The sequence below is a fragment of the Nicotiana tabacum genome, chromosome 9, assembly GCF_000715075.1.
Source record: "Nicotiana tabacum cultivar K326 chromosome 9, ASM71507v2, whole genome shotgun sequence".
Lineage (NCBI taxonomy): Eukaryota > Viridiplantae > Streptophyta > Magnoliopsida > Solanales > Solanaceae > Nicotiana > Nicotiana tabacum.
This window is the reverse complement of record NC_134088.1, coordinates 50,589,812-50,608,765: the sequence shown is the minus strand read 5'-3', so window position 1 is coordinate 50,608,765 and position 18,954 is coordinate 50,589,812. Positions and strand designations below refer to the sequence as shown.

At 37.8% G+C, this 18,954-nt stretch overlaps 1 protein-coding gene across 1 annotated transcript; it reads right to left on the bottom strand.

The window, feature by feature from the left end:
* Positions 1 to 5,160: 5,160 nt before the first annotated feature.
* Positions 5,161 to 11,107, bottom strand: LOC107809975 (uncharacterized). The gene is made up of 4 exons (XM_016634684.2): positions 10,868 to 11,107; positions 9,231 to 9,336; positions 8,942 to 8,992; positions 5,161 to 5,414 (listed from the first exon to the last, which is right to left on the bottom strand). Exons 1-3 carry the CDS (start codon positions 10,978 to 10,980, stop codon positions 8,978 to 8,980), a joined length of 234 nt encoding a protein of 77 aa, XP_016490170.1. The 5' UTR covers positions 10,981 to 11,107; the 3' UTR covers positions 5,161 to 5,414; positions 8,942 to 8,977.
* Positions 11,108 to 18,954: the final 7,847 nt, after the last annotated feature.

The following is an 18,954-nucleotide window of genomic DNA, read 5'->3' as shown; positions in this document are numbered from 1 at the left end:
ATGTGGATTCATGATTTTCATAAGGGAAAAGGGTGGTTTCAGGCTCAATTTGTGACTCATGAGAGAAATCAGATGATTTGAAAGTTTTCCTTTTCGAGCTTAGGGTTTCAGATTAGGGATTTTAAATTGTAACAATGGAATGGGAATGTTCAGGCGGGATTCGTGGTGTAGCAGGGACAGAAGGGATGATTTAGAGTGATTTCGAGTGACAAATTTGTGCAAAGTTTTTTGGAGATTGATGGCTAAAGGAGATGAGAGAAAAGAGAGAGGAAAGGGAAAGAGAGGCGGAAGAGGAGGTAGGAAATGATTAGGGTTTGGGTAGGTTTAGGGGCTGTCTCTGTGTTTAAGTTAGGATATGGAACGGGAGCCATTGGATTTCTTTGATCTGATGGTGGAGATAAAGTCATATAAGACTAAAGAAAAAAAAATAGGAAAATGAGGATTAAATGCGGACCATTGATAAGATAGACCAATGGTCCAGATTCATTTGTGTTTTTTTTGTGAGTCAGAGATACGGGTGACGTGGCATGCGGTGATTGGTTCAAATGTGATTGCAAGGATTACCAAAGTGGAAAGAAAGGAGTTGGATCTGGGTCACATTTGGTCTTGGGCTTGGTAATTAAGCTGCAATTAATTTAAAGAATAGCCACTATGTTTAATTAAGGAATTACAATTATAACCCTTTAGCCTTTTACCCTTTTGAAATCAATTTAAATAAACTTAATTATTTTCAATAAAATATAGTAAAATTATAATTAATAAATATACTAATAATTAATTTAATTAATTAAATATAAAAATACTTTTTTCTAAATTATAACACTAATTTCAAAATATTAACATAGTAACCTAATTTACTAGAAATTAAGAAGTAATTCATTAAATTAACTATATAGGCTTATGTGATGTATATAAAAGTTATTTTAATAATTTTAAAATAGTAAGTATATTTTTAATTATATAATACTAATATTAAGTGATTAATTTCAAAATTAATAATTAATTAATTTATAGAAATAGGTATTTATTGATAGAAAATACTTTTAAAATACTTATTGTAAATTATTAAGTATAAATAAATTAATTTTAAAAGGGAGGGCCAAAATTGGTCGTCAATCAACAGAACCCGATATCATCAAAGTCAACTCTCGGTCAAACTTATGAACATTCCAAACCTTCAAATTTTTAACTTTCGCCAATCAGTGCCGAAACCTTCTAGAAATATCAAAATGCAAATTCGGGCATACGCCGATGTACAAAATCACCATCCGGACCAAACGGGACAATCAAAAGTCTGATCCGAGGTCAAATACTAAAAAGTCAAACTTGGTCAACTCTTCCATCTTAAGGATTCAAGCATAAAAATCATTCTTCCAAACTGATTTCGAATTACCCGAAAATCGAAACCGACGATACACACAAGTCATCATACATCAAATGAAGCTACTCAAGACTTCAAATAGCTGAACAGAATGCAAGTGCTCCAAGCGACCGGTTGAGTCGCTACAACTTAATTGTGCAGATCTAGGTGTGGGGACCAGTTATCGGCAGTAGGTTCGCTTGTTAGACTATCTTCGAGAGGCGAGGTAAAACTGCTATCTTGGCCGTAGTTTTGACGTGTATTTTCTTATGTATTGTTATTTCAGTTCAGACTATATTACTATTTAGTTTTCAGACTTGTACTCCGATGTAGAGCTCATGACTCCGTATTTTTCAATTTTCTAGGGAATTTATCTTGTATTAGCGGTATTTTGTCTTATTGAGATTTCATACTTAAGTTATTTTTATAAATTCTGTTGTTTTGGTTCTCTATTGTTATATTTCGGCTTGCCTAGCCGGTGTGTTAGGCGACATCACGACGGGTTGGAATTTTGGGTCGTGACAGCTTGCACTGAATATAATAAATCATTGCAAGAAAAATAATTTTGTGGTAAAATTTAAACTTGTATATTTGATTATTGACTAATTTGTTTATTATAAGAAAAGCTCAATCTAATCATTTGGCTCGGGCACAACACGCGCCGAACGTAACTAGTTATTGAAATGAAAGAAAATATTTTTTCTACAACAGGGAAAAAAAGTACTCATTTTGTGAAAAAGAAAATACTTTTTCTACATTATGAAAATAAAGTATTTATTTTATTGAAATGAAAGAAAATACTTTCTTTACATCATAAAAAAAAATATTCATTTTGTTGAAACGAAAAAAAATACTTTATCTACAACATTAAAAGAAGGTACTCTAAATAAGATTTCTATTTAGGAATGGGGTGGGGGTTCGGGGGTAGGAGATAGGTTGGGGTGGGTGGAAAGTTCTAATTTTACTACTTTTTTATTATTCTGATCTTTGTTAGTATTATAAGATGAACAACTATCAAATAAAATTCTAAATCCAAATTGGAAAAGAAATTATTTGGCATGAATTGACATTTATTCTAAAACATAAGATAATTTTTATATATGCATGTCTATCAGTTGAGAATATTGCAAAGATTTGAGTCAATTTGGGCAGGTTGGATTACAACCCATTGTTTAGCTCATCTTGACCCAACACATCTTAACCCAAGTGAATTTTGGGTAGGATTAGACAATGACATATTTATTGAGTCAGTCATCTTGACCAGCCCAAATACAACTCAAACAGGCCATTTGCCACCCCTAAGTATGTAGAGATTTTACATGGATGGTCTCTTTTTAAAAATTATTCTCATAAATAAAAGCATTTTTTGTTTATTTCAAAAACAACAATTGTTTTTACCTTTTTAGCAGCATTGAAAAATCAAGTAGTTGTTTAAAATTTTAACAGACTCACAAATTAAGGGATAGTTTTGATCAGTATTACCTTCCAACTAATTTAAAGCTTTAACTAAATAAGGGATCTAATAGCTATCTTGCGTCCGCCACCCTATTTTTCCGATGTGTTGCGTCCTTATTTTCCATGTATCTTGTGATTATCTTTCTAAATATGTTAGTCTTGTTCCTTCACATCTCATTTTTCTATGACCTGGACTTCTTCCAGTTAGTCACTAGAACATCAAAAAGCATTTTTCATATTTTTACTCAGCCAAATTATGAATGGTATCTCAATTTTATTCTTCTTGTATTTCTTCTTGTTCTTCGAAAAAGAACTTCATTTCACTTTTTCCTTACAATTTTCCTGATCATCATTTTGCTATTAAAGGTATAATGTGCGGATATACAATTATAACATTCGAATTATATATATACTTGGTATAATATTCTATATACATATTACATATATACTTGGTATAATATAGTTGGTACCGTTTTCCATTATTTTAATGGTTTATTTGTCCTTGTATATTATTAATATAAATTTGGTATTAATATAGAAACAAAATATGTCACATAAACTGTTTATGTACGACTATTATACTAAATATATCTACATGTATATACATGGTTTGTCTTTTAAAATACATTAACTATAATGTATATATATCACATATATACATTATTTATCACCAAATATATGTATTTTACTTTTTGGATATACATGATTTATATGGTAAATAAATAAATTTATAAATAGTATAATATATCCTACACAAAAATAGAGAAAATAGCAGATTTTATACATAATAAGTATAATTTTGCTAGGATTACATTGTATAAAAGAGTCTATGTATGGAAAGAAAAAAATCATTATGGATTGGATTGGTTTCCAACAAAAAAATAGGAAGATATTACCATTTAAATATGTTATGGAAGAATGATTCACAACGGAAAAATAGGAAATATATTAAATATGCTACGACCGTGTCTATTTACAAGAGCTTGATTCACGTTGGATATATATTATTCCATATTTGAACTGAAACGAAATTGCTAGACGTATAAATATTTTACTGCTACTACTTGTTAATCATTAGCTCATGCTAAGCATCCGTGATATATCTTTAAAAGCATGCTAATAATGAATACTAGGGGAGAACTGTGGATGAGCATGTAAGTCATACATTTCTAAGCTCCTAGGGGCTAGGGCTAAGTTAAAGGTAACCCAACCTCCATTAAGTGCCAGGTTCTAACAAAAAAGGGTATTGGACCTTAGTTTATTTTAACCATACAAACAAACAATTAAATGAGCAGGACTAGTGCTCCCTTGAGAATAACATAAGCAACAATATTTAGGTAAAGGAAACCAAAAAGAACGTCAAAACAATGAGTGAAGTGGCTTAGTCAAAATAGTTGTGCGAAAATCTGGGCACTGGTGAATGCTCGCACAATGATGAAGATTTGCACTCTTTGGATTATATGGATTGACAAGCACAGTGACTTTACATGGCTAGTTTTTATTCAATCTTTTTTACTACTTTAGTAGCTCAATAATTGGACAAGAGTGGGTTGCTCTAGTGGTGAGCACCCTCACTTCCATCCAAAAGGTTGTGAGTTCGAGTCACCCCAAGAGCAAGGTGGGAGTTCTTGGAGGGAGGGAGCCGAGGATCTATCGGAAACAGCCTCTCTACCTCAGGGTAGGGGTAAGGTCGGTGTACACACTACCCTGCCCAGACTCTACTAGTGGAATTATACTGGATTGTTGTTGTTGTTGGTTGTAAGACCTCACTCTATTTTGTTTTTGTTTTCTATATATATAAAAACTAGCCCTAGGCACCTTGCCTAGTGGATTTGATAAACAAAAAAAAAAAGTGGCTTAGTCATGAATTAGTTTAGATGCTCCTATCTAATACGATCGGGAACATTCCGTAAATGAACAAAAGTATTGTTGCATATAAAAGTGCTATATTCAGCTCCTGGAAATTGGATCAGCAAAGATTTGCCAACATACAAAAAGACTTAGTGGCTACATTAATCTTTAAACGGTTTGAAGTAGGCTTGACAATTCACTTTCAAGTCTTGTTGTTTATAGTCTTGACCAAAATGCTATATACTCTGAAGTTATAGCATTTTGCTCTGACATTTCATCACGCCTACTCAAGACTTTGGCAGAACATAGTAAGCAGGTTCTTCCGAAATCTACTGGAAAGTGCACCTCGTAAAGCCTTACCGTTTTGCTTAAGAACCTTGTTAATTAATGACTGCTCTGCCATTAGAATCCACAAACCATGATACACCATTTACCTTTTTTTTTCTTAAATGGAGATCAGCCATAACATTTTGTGGAACAAGAATCACAAGTTCAGTAAAGAGTACACCTAAACACTTTGCTGTAAACAAGAGAATCTTACAAGAACAGAGACAAAAAAAAAAAGCAAATAGACTGGTGGAAGATGGAAATACAAACTGTCCTTATCCACCTTATTCTCATTTCAGTTTACAGACAGATCGTAGAAAACACTAAATTGAATAGGTAAGAACTTCAAATATTTACAAGTGTTCACCACAATGACAGATTGTTGGAGATCAAGCTTCAACTCTAATAAGAACTTTAGTGCCTGAAGAAGGAAACAGAATAAAGAAGAAAAATCTAAGAACCACAAGACCTTTTGTTGTACAAAAACCACAAGCTCAGTAAAAAAACAATAAAGGTAAACTCGAACTCTTTGCTGAACACAAATAAGAACGGAGACACGAAGAGCAAATCAACTGGTGGAAAGATTGGAAATACAAATCTGAGACTTGTTCCACGTTATTCTCATTAGTTTACAGACAACGACAAAAAACATTTAAAATGAACACTGAGCGTCAGATATTTCCAAGTGTGCACTTTCACCACAGTAACAGATTCATTTCAAATAGCTCGAATGATATTCACCAAATGTTGTCTTCCAATTTGCTGCAACAGATAGATGGTACTTCCTAAAAAATATTGTAGTTTGTTCACTTTTGAAAAAACTCAGTCATTGGTAAACATTCTGTTTGCTCAGGAGCAGCCAAGCATGTTAGTTTGCTCGAATCACATCTATTCTTCAGAAATAAATTTTTGGCCTAGCATCGATATATTGACACAGATACCAACTTAGAATATGTTACCTATGGAGAAATGCAATTTAATTACTGCACTAAAGTTGAATTTCATAACCGCCAGCTTCATCATATTTCAGTTCTTTCTTGTCTAGAAACTTAAGCTGGTTTTGAAAGGTTTATGAACTGAAGTATTGGGGCGGGATGGGGATATTGATGAAGATGTCACACATCGTATTGGGGCGGAATGGATGAAATGGAGACTCGCTTTCGGTGTTTTGTGTGACAAGAAGATGCCACCGAAACTTAAAGGTAAGTTCTACAGAGTGATGGTCAGGCCAACGATGTTGTATGGGGCTGAATGTTGGTCAGTCAAGATCGCTCATGTCCAGAAGATGAAGGTAGCAGAGATGAGGATGTTGAGATGAATGTGCGGGCACACCAGGTTAGATAGGATAAGAATTGAGGTTATTCGCGACAAGGTGGGTGTGGCCCCTATTGAGGACAAGATGCGGGAAGCACGGCTTAGGTGGTTTGGTCATGTGACGAGGAAGAGGACAGACGCCCCGGTGAGGAGGTGTGAGAGGTTGACATTGGAGGGCCTACGAAGAGGTAGAGGTAGGCCAAAGAAGAGATGGGGAGAGGTGATTAGGCAAGACATGGCGCAGCTTCAGTTGACCGAGGACATGACCCTTGATAAGAAGGTATGGAGGTCGAGGATTAGGGTAGTAGAGTAGGTAGTATAGAGTGTTCATAACAGTAATATTTCCACGCAGTAGGGCTGGCAAGTGGGCCGGTCCCGGGCCTAAACGGGCCAAGTGGGCCGGTCCAAACGGTCACGGGCCGGTTCCAAATTAAACGGGCCAAATGGGCCCGGGCCAAATGGGCTTTTTGTAGGGACCGGCCCGGGACCGGGACCGTTTGGTCCCGGGCTAAACGGTCCCGGCCCGCGGGCTAAACGGGCTAAGTGGGCCCAACATATTTTTTTTAAAAAAAAAATTAAATAAATATTAGAGACAAAAGGATATTAAAAAAAAATATCTAAGACAATGCTTTGTAAATTTTATTATAGAATTGTGACCTAAATTTTAATATTCAATATTTAATATCGAATATATATAGTATATAAGATGTATATATAGTATATATATATATAAGTTATATTCGATAAGCTATATATACATCTTATATACTATATATAAGATGTATATATTCAAATTGGGTTGAAAAATAAACTGTTTAGCTTTCTAAAAGAATTTACTATTCCCTCCGGATATTAGAGAGAAAAGGATGTTAAAAAAAATATCTAAGACAATGCTTTATAAATTTTATTATAGAAGTAATAAGCTATATTCGATAAACTATATATACATCTTATATACTATATATAAGATGTATATATAGTATAGTATATATATTAAATGTATAATATATATATATATATATATATATATATATTTCTTATCAAAAAAAATATATTGATATAGAAGAAAATTAGAGAGAGATTGTGATAGATTGATAATTTTGTAAGAAAAAATGAAAGAATGATGGGGTATTTATAGTTGAAAATAGGGAAAAAGTGTAATTATAAAAAGTTTGGTATTAAAAAAAAGTTGGGGGGGTTAAATGGCTATTTTTGACAGCCCAACGACTATATTGTTTTTTTTTTAAAAAATAAAAAAATTTAGCCGTTGGGACCGTTTGGCCCATTAAGGTACCGGGCCGGTCCCGGGCTCTAGCGGGCTTAACGGTCCGGGCCTGATGGGTCCAAATCATAGGACCGGCCCACGAGACCGGCCCAGGCCCACTAAAATCGGGCCAAACGGTCCTGGCCCGTTTAGCCCGTTTGGCCCGCGGTCCCGGGCCGGTCCAGGCCCGCGCCGGTCCAGGGCCTGGACCGGCCCACTTGCCACCCTTAGTTTTAATGTCTCGCTTTCTATTGGTAATACGTTTTTATGATTAACCGTTGTTTTCTTTCATTATTGATCACCTTACTATCTTGTTGTTTTTATTCTGCTTTTATATGACTTTTTGGTATTGTCCCTTCTTGTCTATATTTTTCATTAATGTAGTGCTCATGCTTTCCTGAGCCGAGGGTCTATTGGAAACAACCTCTTTATCCTCACAAGGTAGGGGTAAGGTCTGCGTACGCACTACCCTCCCCAGACCCCACAGTGTGGGATAATACTGGGTATGTTGTTGTTATGAACTGAAGTACCACTAATAGGTACATGATTTATCTATAGGCAGTAATAAAAACATTCCAAGAATGTACGCATTCCATTTAATTCCAATGACAAAAGAACCTTACCCCACAGAAGAGCACCCTCTCTTCAAATGTGAGAATATAACAAACATAAAACTGGAAGGATCTTTTATTGTTCTTTTAATTACCGTGGTGTCAACGCTAGTATAGGCGCACCTCAAATATTCCACCTGGTAAAACAACTGAAGGATCTTTAGTACAGTTACACAAGTATTGGTGTCTCTTGTACTTCAGACACAGAATTTTAGTTTGAATGCATACAAATAAAATACAGCAATGGCACTATTGTTCCCATAAAAGGAAAAATAGTTCTTACCATCTGTTGTAGAAGAGAAAGGAAGAGATGGCTACGATATCTCGCCAGCACTTGGAAACAAGAAAGATGTTCAGGTACAGTTGAGAAAAACAGTGGGAGGCACTGACTGGTTTAATTTAGATATGGGCTTTTGTGAGGCATATGAAGTTTGACCAAACACAAAAGACTACACCACCATGAGACAGGAATTTTGGCAGGCCAAAACATGCTTACTTACATTCCCACTTGAGATGTTACTTACTCCTCCAGATTCTACATTCTATCCACATCATTGACAGTCTTAAATAGAACTAACAGATCTGACTGGAAACGATTTTTCAAAAGTCAATATACAAAATATAAAGAGTCATTAAGTAATATAAAGACATTCTTAATTGTACCTTTGCAGAAGTATGTTTCAATCTTCAAATGCTCAAGGCCATTTTCTAAATAAGAAACTAAAAGAAACACAGAAATTGGGTAGTAGTGATGCTTACAGTGAATGGAGGAAGTCATCCAAAGAGAGCTAATCCTCATCCCATCTGCCACTGCATCCACATAATTTTTCGCAGATCAGAGTTCAAAGTATTATTTTCAGTTATCTTTAAGTATTTAGACTTGGCATGGAAAGCATCAATCTCAAAAGAAAGGATTTTGGACTAATGATAGAGGAACCTTAAACTGTGAATACTGTTTTTAACTAATATGAGAAGTAGTTGCGATGCAAAATGATAAGTATATAATAGAGAGAACGGTCACCAGTAATCAATAAAACAAGGAGAATACCTTAAGAACTGCTTCTCCTTTGTTCGTAATCGTTGATTGTTTGGCGGAAGCTTCCATTTGTGCACGTGCTGCTCTTCCTGCAGCAGATTTTTCAAATTCTTCTTGCCTGTAAATGTTGGGATTATTCAAGCCATCAAGTTACGTAGAAGATCTTGTAATTAAATCAGTAGTGGCAATCTGACAATGTCAGGAGAAGCTGCATAATTAGAATGCAAAGTTATGAATTCATCAATATAAGAAGTTCAAATCGCAAGAGTGAGATATTATATGCTTGTACTTAGGATGAGACCAGTGCCCCTTGTCCCATTTAAGTATCTTTCCTGCCGTGGGTGGTCAGTTGATATGAGGCTGACTTTATATGTACCGCCCGGTGCATGTTTGAGTTTCAATCTTTCATTGAGGTTATACAGATATCGATCTCTTTGTGCAAACTACAAACTTCACATGGTTAGTAATTAGCACTCCCTCCGTCCCAATTTATGTGGCGGTATTTGACTTGACACAGAGTTTAAGAAAGAAAGAAAAACTTTTAAAACTTGTGATGCAAAAGAAGCTAGATACTTGTGTGGCTATAAATCATCTCATTAAGGGTAAAGTAGGAAGTTTAATGTTAAATTGTTTCTAAATAAGGAAGTACGACATTCTTTTGGGACAGACTAAAAAGGAAAGTATGACATATAAATTGGGACAGACGGAGTAGTTACTAAGAGATTGTACTGATTTGGCAGCTAATAGGTACTATATGCCTAAAAGAGCTCTATGTATGACTAAAAGCTTCAACTTTCCTTCAGCTCGGGCCTTACTAGTATTGTGTTTGGAAACATGCGAAAGGGGAGGGAGATGACTGCTTTTAACGTCCTGCTAAGATTTAACAATTGTTTACTCGAAACACGGCTTCTGCACACAAGTTTTGTATGCTTGTAGTGGGAGTAGAATGAATTTACACTTTCTCTTTCCTCTCTAACTCAACGTTTGTCTACCCCCCAATCCTCCTCTCATTCGTTCGTCTGCTCCTGATGAATAATCCAGCTTTGTAAGACATATTATTAGTTCTCTCCTCCTTCATAAGATAGAATACATCATCCCAAATCCCTTCTTGGGCACTCAATTGATGAATGAAATCATACCTCTAAAATTTCACAAAGACTAAAAACCAATCATCAAGTACTATTGATTGCTTCAGAGAGAGCAACAGAAAATGCATGAAGATCTGTCAAGATATATGAGCAACCAGCGAGCATTTTTGTGGATAGTACGAATTCAAGAAACAAACATCCTTCATGACTGCAATTTAATTCCTTTTTTGATCATTGAATTTGATGCGGGGCAACTTTTATTATTATGTCTCAAGTCCCTAAGCAAGTTTCTTTATGAAATACCCATCCTTAATGAGTACACGTGCTAATGTTTTAAGTCCATGAGCAAATTTCTTGTTCATAGCAGATTGAATTGTGGTCAAGCCATCAATTGAATAATAATGGAATTACAACAACTGTAAAAAAATTCAGTAACGCAAAGAGAGAAAATGTGGATACATCAATCAACTGCGACTCAACAGATAAGGAAACAAATTTAAAGGGGCAAAGACTATATATTATTATGGTGGGTAACAAGTTAAGGGTAAGCAAAAGAAATGCCTTTTTTGGGCGGCTTCAGCAGCTCTGGCACGAGCTTCTTCGGAGGCAATTCGTTCTTCCTCTCTCCGCTGCTCTCTTTTGCTTCCTCCGTCGAAGCAATCGAAGCAACCCATCTTCTTCTTCTTCTCTTGACTTTTCTCAATTTATTCCTTTTTTCATTTCTATTTTGACTTTATAGTTTTGGGGAAATGGGTCAACCTCAAAATACACGCACTATGTCTCCTGCTATTAATCTGACTCATCTTAAGCTCCTTGGACACACAAACAAATAAAAATTATAAGTGCTAACATGGAACATTTATAGACAATTTTTAATATAATCTTTTTTTTAAAAAAAAATAAAGAAACACAAAGTATTTGGAATTTTGGATAGTTTTATCTTTTAATAAGAAAATCTGTTCTACCACCAAAAAGTTTTGTTTTTTGTTTGAAGTAGTCCCAAAACAGTTTTTGTTTTGTTTTTTTTTTTTTTAACTAACAAACCCTTTCGAAGAAACATTCTAAAGTCCAAACGAACACCCTCAGAAGTTGGTAGGTTTATTTTTTTTTTTTTTTGGAAAAGAAAATTATGACCAGTCACCAAACGCAGAAGAAATGAGAAGAAACGATTAGGTGGCTTTTGGACAACTTTCTATAAACCGTTTTTCAGTGAATTCTTTTTTAGAAACACTTTTTTTTTTTCATTGTGGTTATGTATACAGTCAAAATAGATTTCGGCACGGTCGAAATAGATTTCGACTTTGTACGATTGATCGAGGTCAAAACGTAATAGATCGGAGTAAAACTTCGAGATGAGTTCCGAAGATGGTACAAACAAGCTTCGAACCCGAGAGACCGATCAATGTCGAGCTCGATATCATTATCAAACTAGAATCCAAATCGAACTATGATGCAAAGTAAAGTTATCGAGCTTATGATTCAGAGACCGACCAACACTGACCCCGAATCAATGCAAGGATCCGAGTCAGAATCGAGCTCAAGTCAAGATCGAGAGCTCGAGACAAAACCGAAAACTCGAGTCAATATCGAGCTCATAGACAAGAGCCGTTGCAATCCCACTAGAGAAGAGAATCCTGGCAGGAATTATGGAACAACTGATTTATCGTGGGTCTCCCATTATGTATTTTTAATTATATCTAAAGTAAAATCCCTCTACTATAAAAGGGGATGGTTATTATTTCTGTAAGGACCAAGTTTTTGCTTACATTGTAATTCAAGCACCATATTCTCCTATAGTGAAGAGTTGTTCTTTTAAGCTTCATAAATTGATTCAACATGTTCAGTCCTAAAAATCATCTTCTTTATAACCTTATTTACTTTGCACTCTTTGCAATCCATATTTGATATTTTTATTTATCCTTACGGTTTGTATTAAGCTATACCACATATCCTTAGAACTACGTACAAATTTAACTCTATCCATTTTTCGGGTAAACAGTTTGGCGCCCACCATGGGGCTAAGGATAACAGTGGTTATTTGATACGAATCTGCAAAAACATAACATTTTGCGCTTGTTTCCGAAAGTATCTCGGGTTTCGGATTAGCAACGACTAACTACCAATCAAATGGCCTTACGTATCGACAACGAAGCCGGTCTTCAAGATGAGAACAACAACTTGACACCCAGTGCCGAAAGACCACTTATCAAGGCCGTTGGAGCTCGAATCGGAGTACCGATAGATATCAATTAACATGTGGCCATTGAGGCGAACGTACATTTTGAACCTGAAAATAGCATTCATGGTGGCACTCAGTCTGCAACTCGAAACACCCATAACGTCGAGGAAAACAGCGTCAGCTTGCGTATGATTTTCGAAATGTTGCAAACTTAACAGGAAGCGATAGCTTAGTTGCAGAGCCAAACCCAGCTACCGAGCAGGCCGGAGCCCAGTCCACTTCGAGAAATCGCCCACAAAACAGAGCCAGCCATAGTGAGGTCAAATAAGCAAGAATCGGGGACTACTTCCGAAATTGCTAAAATGCTCGAGGAGCTTACAAAGCGAGTCGAAGCCAATGATAAAAAAGTAGAAACGTATAACTCTAGGGTCGATCAGATCCCGATAGCTCCACCAATAATAAAAGGGTTGGATTCCAAAAAATTAGTGCAAAAACCTTTTCCCTCAAGCGCAACCCCAAAACCAATCCCCAAAAAATTTTGTATGCCCGAAATTCCCAAATATAACGGAACGACCGACCCCAACGAGCATGTCACTTCTTACACGTTTGCCATCAAGGGCAATCATTTGGAAGACGATGAAATCGAATCTGTGTTGTTAAAAAAATTCGGAGAGACCCTCTCGAAGGGAGCAATGATTTGGTATCACAACCTACCACCAAATTCCATCGACTCATTTGCCATGTTAGCAGATTCTTTTGTAAAAGCACACGCTGGCTCCATAAAAGTCGCAACAAGGAAATCATACCTTTTTAAGGTAAGGCAAAAGGATAACGAGATGCTGAGGGAGTTCGTATCTCGTTTTCAAATGGAACGAATGGATCTGTCACCAGTCACAGACGATTGGGCTGTTCAGGCTTTCACCCAAGGCTTGAACGAACGAAGTTCAACGGCTTCACGGCGGTTGAAGCATAACCTGATCAAATACCCAGCCATCACGTGAGCCAACATGCACAATCGGTACCAATCAAAAATTAGGGTCGAAGATGATCAACTGGGGTCTGAACCCGCTGCTCGAAGTGATATTAATCAAGAACAAGGTCCGATCGGGGATCGATACCGACCGTATAACAAAAATCGCAGAATCAGTGAATCGAGACATAACCTCGGACAAACTAACAAAAGAAGTGATCGAGGTCAAGGGTCCCGGGGGCTGATTAGCAGAAGTAGGTTCAACAGGCCTGTCGGATCTAAGGAAGCACCTTGATTATCGGAGTATAACTTCAGCATCGATGCATCTGCCATCGTGTCGGCTATCGGAGGTATCAAAGACACTAAATGGCCTTGACCTATACGATCGATCTTGCCCAGAGGAATCCCAATCAAATGTGTGAATATCATGGCACCCATGGCAACTAAGAGAGGAGGTAGCGCGATTATTTAACAAAGGGCACCTTCGAGAATTTTTAAGCGACAGGGCGAAGAACCATTTCAAAAATAGGGATTTCGGCAAGCAGAACGAACAAGAAGAACCACAGCACGTCATTCACATGATCATCGGCGGTGTCGATACCCCTCAAGGGCCGGTGCTTAAACTCACTAAGACATCGATTGTGAGAGAAAAATGATCTCGAACTCAGGATTATGCACCCATAGGAACTTTGTCTTTCAATGATGAAGATACAGAAGGAGTCATACAACCTCATAACGATGCATTGGTAATATCCGTACTTATGAATAAAACTAAAGTTAAGCGTGTGTTAATTGATCTAGGTAGCTCGGCCAACATCATTAGATTGAAGGTCGTAGAATAACTCGGTTTACAGGACCAAGTCGTACCTGCAACCCTAGTTCTAAACGGATTCAATATGGAACGTGAAACCACCAAAGGCGAGATAGTTCTACCGACAAACGTGGCCGGGTCCATCCAAGAACCGAAGTTCCATGTAATCGAAGGCGACATGAGGTACAATGCCCTCTTTGGAAGGCCATGGATCCACAACATGAGAGCTGTACCTTCGACCCTACACCAGGTCCTTAAATTCCCAATATCGAGAGGAGTCAAAACAGTGTACGGAGAACAACCGGCCGCAAGAGAAGTGTTTGCCGTCTAGGAAGCGAATCCAATATCCTCGCCTTTGCCAGTAAAGGGATCGGGCTGAAAAGGGGAACGAGATACCAAATAGCAATCACAGACATCGGTCTTAACCCGACCAGATAATCAGAAGATCGACGAAGATGATGATCAAAGGATCCCTCGATCCTTCGTGATTCCCGATGATTCCGACGCTACCAAATCAACAATTGAGGGATTGGAGCAAGTCACACTAATCTAGCACTGGCCCGAACGGAAGGTATATCTGGGAACGGGATTAACCCCCGAACTTAGAAAAAAACTTATTTAATTTCTTATCAATAACATTGATTGCTTTGCCTGGTCCCATTTAGATATAATAGAGATCTCACCAGACATATTGACGCATCGGCTAAGCTTGGACCCTAAGTTCAGACCGGTGAAGCAAAAGAGAAGACCCCAGTCCGAGGTAAAACACGCATTCATAAAGGACGAGGTAACCAAACTTCTCAAGATAGGGTTCATTCGGGAGGTGAAATATCCCGAATGGTTAGCCAATGTAGTTGTAGTGCCTAAAAAAGGGAACAAACTTAGAATGTGTATAGATTATAAGGATTTGAACAAAGCATGACCCAAAGATTCCTTTTCGCTGCCCAACATCGATCGCATGATCGGTGCCACGGCCAGCCACGAGATCCTTACTTTTCTCGATGCCTATTCCAGGTATAATCAAATCCAGATGAACCCGGAAGACCAGGAAAAGACTTCATTTGTCACCAAATATGGAACATATTGTTATAATGTGATGCCCTTCGGGCTGAAAAATACAAGAGCTACTTACCAACGCCTAGTAAATAAAATGTTCGAAGAACAAATAGGTAAATCAATGGAAGTTTATATTGATGACATACTAGTTAAGTCCCTGCGGGCATAGGACCATTTGACCCATTTGCAGGAAACATTCAAGATTTTAAGGAAATACAACATGAAGCTCAACCCCGAGAAATGTGCTTTCAGAGTCGGTTCAGGCAAGTTCCTTGGCTTCATGGTGTCAAATCGGGGGATCGAGATTAACCCCGATAAAATCAAGGCCATCGAAGACATCACCATCGTGGACAGCGTGAAAGCTGTACAGAGGCTAACAGGACGGATTGCAACCTTAGGCCGATTCATTTCGAGATCATCAGATCGAAGTCACAAATTTTTCTCTCTACTCAAAAAGAAGAACGATTTCGCCTGGACCCCGGAATGCCAACAGGCATTAGAGGAATTAAAACGATATCTATCGATCCCACCGCTACTTCATACTCCAAAAACAGACGAAAAATTTTGCTTGTACTTGGCAGTATCGAAAATCGCGGTAAGCGGTGTCCTAGTTCGAGAAGAGCAAGGTATGCAATTTCCCGTTTATTATATAAGTCGGACCTTAGGAGAAGCAGAAACTAGATATCCGCACCTAGAAAAATTGGCACTTGCACTGATAAGCGCCTCTAAGAAGTTAAGACCATACTTTCAATGTCACCCTATATGCGTATTAACCACTTACCCGCTTCATAATATTTTGCACAAGCCCGAACTATCAGGCCGATTGGCCAAATGGGTCGACGAACTCAGTGGATACGATATCGAATATCAACCCCCTATGGCCATCAAGTCTCAAATTTTAGCAGACTTCGTGGCCGATTTCGTACCAACCCTCGTACCCGAAGTCGAAAAAGAACTCTTATTGAAATCATGTACGTCATTGGGGGTATGGACCCTTTTTACGGACGGGGCTTCGAACATGAAGGGGTCTGGGCTAGGCATCATTTTAAAGCCACCCACGGGTAACACTATTAGGCAATCTATCAAAACTACCAGGTTGACTAACAATGAGGCCGAGTATGAGGCCATGATTGCAGGTCTCGAGCTAGCTAAAAGCTTGGTAGTAGAAGTCATTGAAGTCAAGTGTGACGCTTTGCTAGTGGTAAATCAAGTAAACAAAACCTTTGAAGTTCGAAAAGATAGAATGCAAAGGTATTTGGACAAACTACAGGTCACTTTGCACCATTTCAAAGAATGGAATTTACAGCATGTTCCACGAGAGCAAAACAGTGAGGCTGATGCACTTGCGAATCATACTATAATCGAAGAATTAAGCTTCGCCATTTTAAACTCGGGGACTTAGTTCTAAGGAAAGTCACCCTCAGTACCCGAAATCCAAACGAGGGAAAACTAGGACCGAACTGGGAAGGACCGTATCAAGTTCTCGAAAACGTTAGAAAAGGATCATACAAACTCGGTATCATAAACGGCAAACAACTATCAAGCAATTGGAATATGTCGCACCTAAAATGATACTACTGCTAAGGTACGACCCTCCCATATTCGTTTACATTTCAAAACTAACCCCTGCAGGAGTCTGATCAGGAGCTAGGATGGATCCTTCAATACGAAGCCCTAGGCTTGAAAGCACGCATTACACTCTTTTTCCCTTAGACCGGTTTTATCCCAAATGGTTTTTTCGGCAAGGTTTTTAATGAGGCAACCAGTGATCGTGCTAAACTTAGAAACAATTCGACAGTATCCGAGGCCTCTTTACAATCGACCCCGAATACTGAGGGGGCATTAGCCCTCAAATATATCAAGTTCTGATGCAAGAAAGTTATTTCGTAACAACAGGGTTCCAATAGGAAAAGTTGTAAAAGCCAAATAGTCAAAACGAACCATGCTCATGTAGTTGGCCCGAGCCCTGATGCAAAACATGAACAAATGTATAATGACTTGCAAAGAAAAGTTCTCTTCTGTACCGATATCTTATATCCAAGAAAAATTCCTCTATTTCTAGATTTATTATGCAAATAGGATTGAGTTTGAGCAAGCGCTCACTCGACTACTAAACCTACGGGCTACATTACTTCGAGTTCGAATCATTCACTCGACTACTAAGCCTACGAGTTACTTTTATTTTGAGTTCGAGCAAAGCACTCACTCAACCATTACGCCTACGGGCTACATTACTTCGAGTTCGAATCATTCACTCGACTACTAAGCCTACGGGCTACTTTTAATTCAAGTTCGAGCAAAGCACTCACTCGACCATTACGCCTATGGGCTACATTACTGCGAGTTCGAATCATTCACTCGACTACTAAGCCTACGGGCTACTTTTATTTTGAGTTCGAGCAAAGCACTCACTCGACCATTATGCCTACGGGCTACATTATTTCGAGTTCGAATCATTCACTCGACTACTAAGCCTACGGGCTACTTTTATTTCGAGTTCGAGCAAAGCACTCACTCGACCATTACCCCTACTGGCCACATTACTTCGAGTTCGAATCATTCACTCAACTCTAGCCTTGTCAAGACCCAAAATCTAACTAGTCGTGATGGTACCTAACCCAACCCGCTAGGTAAGCCAACTTTCAATTATCCAATTCCAATAATAATTATTAAAGCAATTTAAATGAATAAAGATATTAATCTTATACAATCCCCAAGAACTGGTAGTACAAATCATGAGCTTCTAAGAATAGAGTATACAAAGCGGAAATGAAATAAATACATAGTCTGTTTGAATAATACATAAACAGAGCTTTTATAAATCTAAGGCTACACTAAATAAGAGGCAGCTACAACGGGAACACAGGTACATCTTCAAGTCCCGCAACTATCGAGCACAGCAACAACAACAGCCAACATCTGCACGTAATGTGCAGAAGTGTAGTATCAGTACAACCGACCCCATGTACTGAGTAAGTAATAAACCTAGCCGTAAGTTAAAAGTAGTGACGAGCTTCTACCAAGGTCGGGTCCATAACCAATAGTCCACAACAGTCCATAACAACATAAAGCAAATAATACTAGAAGTAACTCAGACATAAAATGCTCAGCCAAATCATGATTTCAAAAATAATAGTTCTTCCTTTCAAATACATCAGTGAAAACCCAAATCGTTTGCCGAAGTTGCCAAAAATATGAATAGTTTGAAAACAATAATTTCTCCCAAAATCTTTTCAATAATAAATAAGATGTTTCATTTTCCTTCCGGATAACCCGTGTAAAACAAATGCATCACTATGCCCATCTGTAAAAATGTGTGAGAAATCATGAATGATGTGATGTTGTACAATATGAGAAAAATACATCTTTATGCTTGTATGTCATATGTGCATGCCAATGCGATGCAACTCAGTGATAAAATCATAAACAGCCCCTTGGGCAGAACATCACTCATATACATCCCCTCGGGCAAACCTCAGAGTCACTCATGCCTCTCGGGCATACCTCACAGTCACTCAGCCCTCGGCACTCGCACTCAGTAGGTACCGACGCTCACTGGGGGTGTGTACAGACTCCGGAGGGGCTCCTTCAGCCCAAGCAGTATAATCTGCACAGATAACTCACGTGCTGCA

Bases quoted from the DNA above. Each gene is read 5' to 3' on its own strand.
- LOC107809975 (XM_016634684.2), bottom strand. From the start codon at position 10,980: ATGGGTTGCTTCGATTGCTTCGACGGAGGAAGCAAAAGAGAGCAGCGG. The intron at 9,337-10,867 runs GCATTTCTTTTG...CAACATTTACAG, and splicing joins GCTGAAGCCGCCCAAAAAAG to GCAAGAAGAATTTGAAAAAT.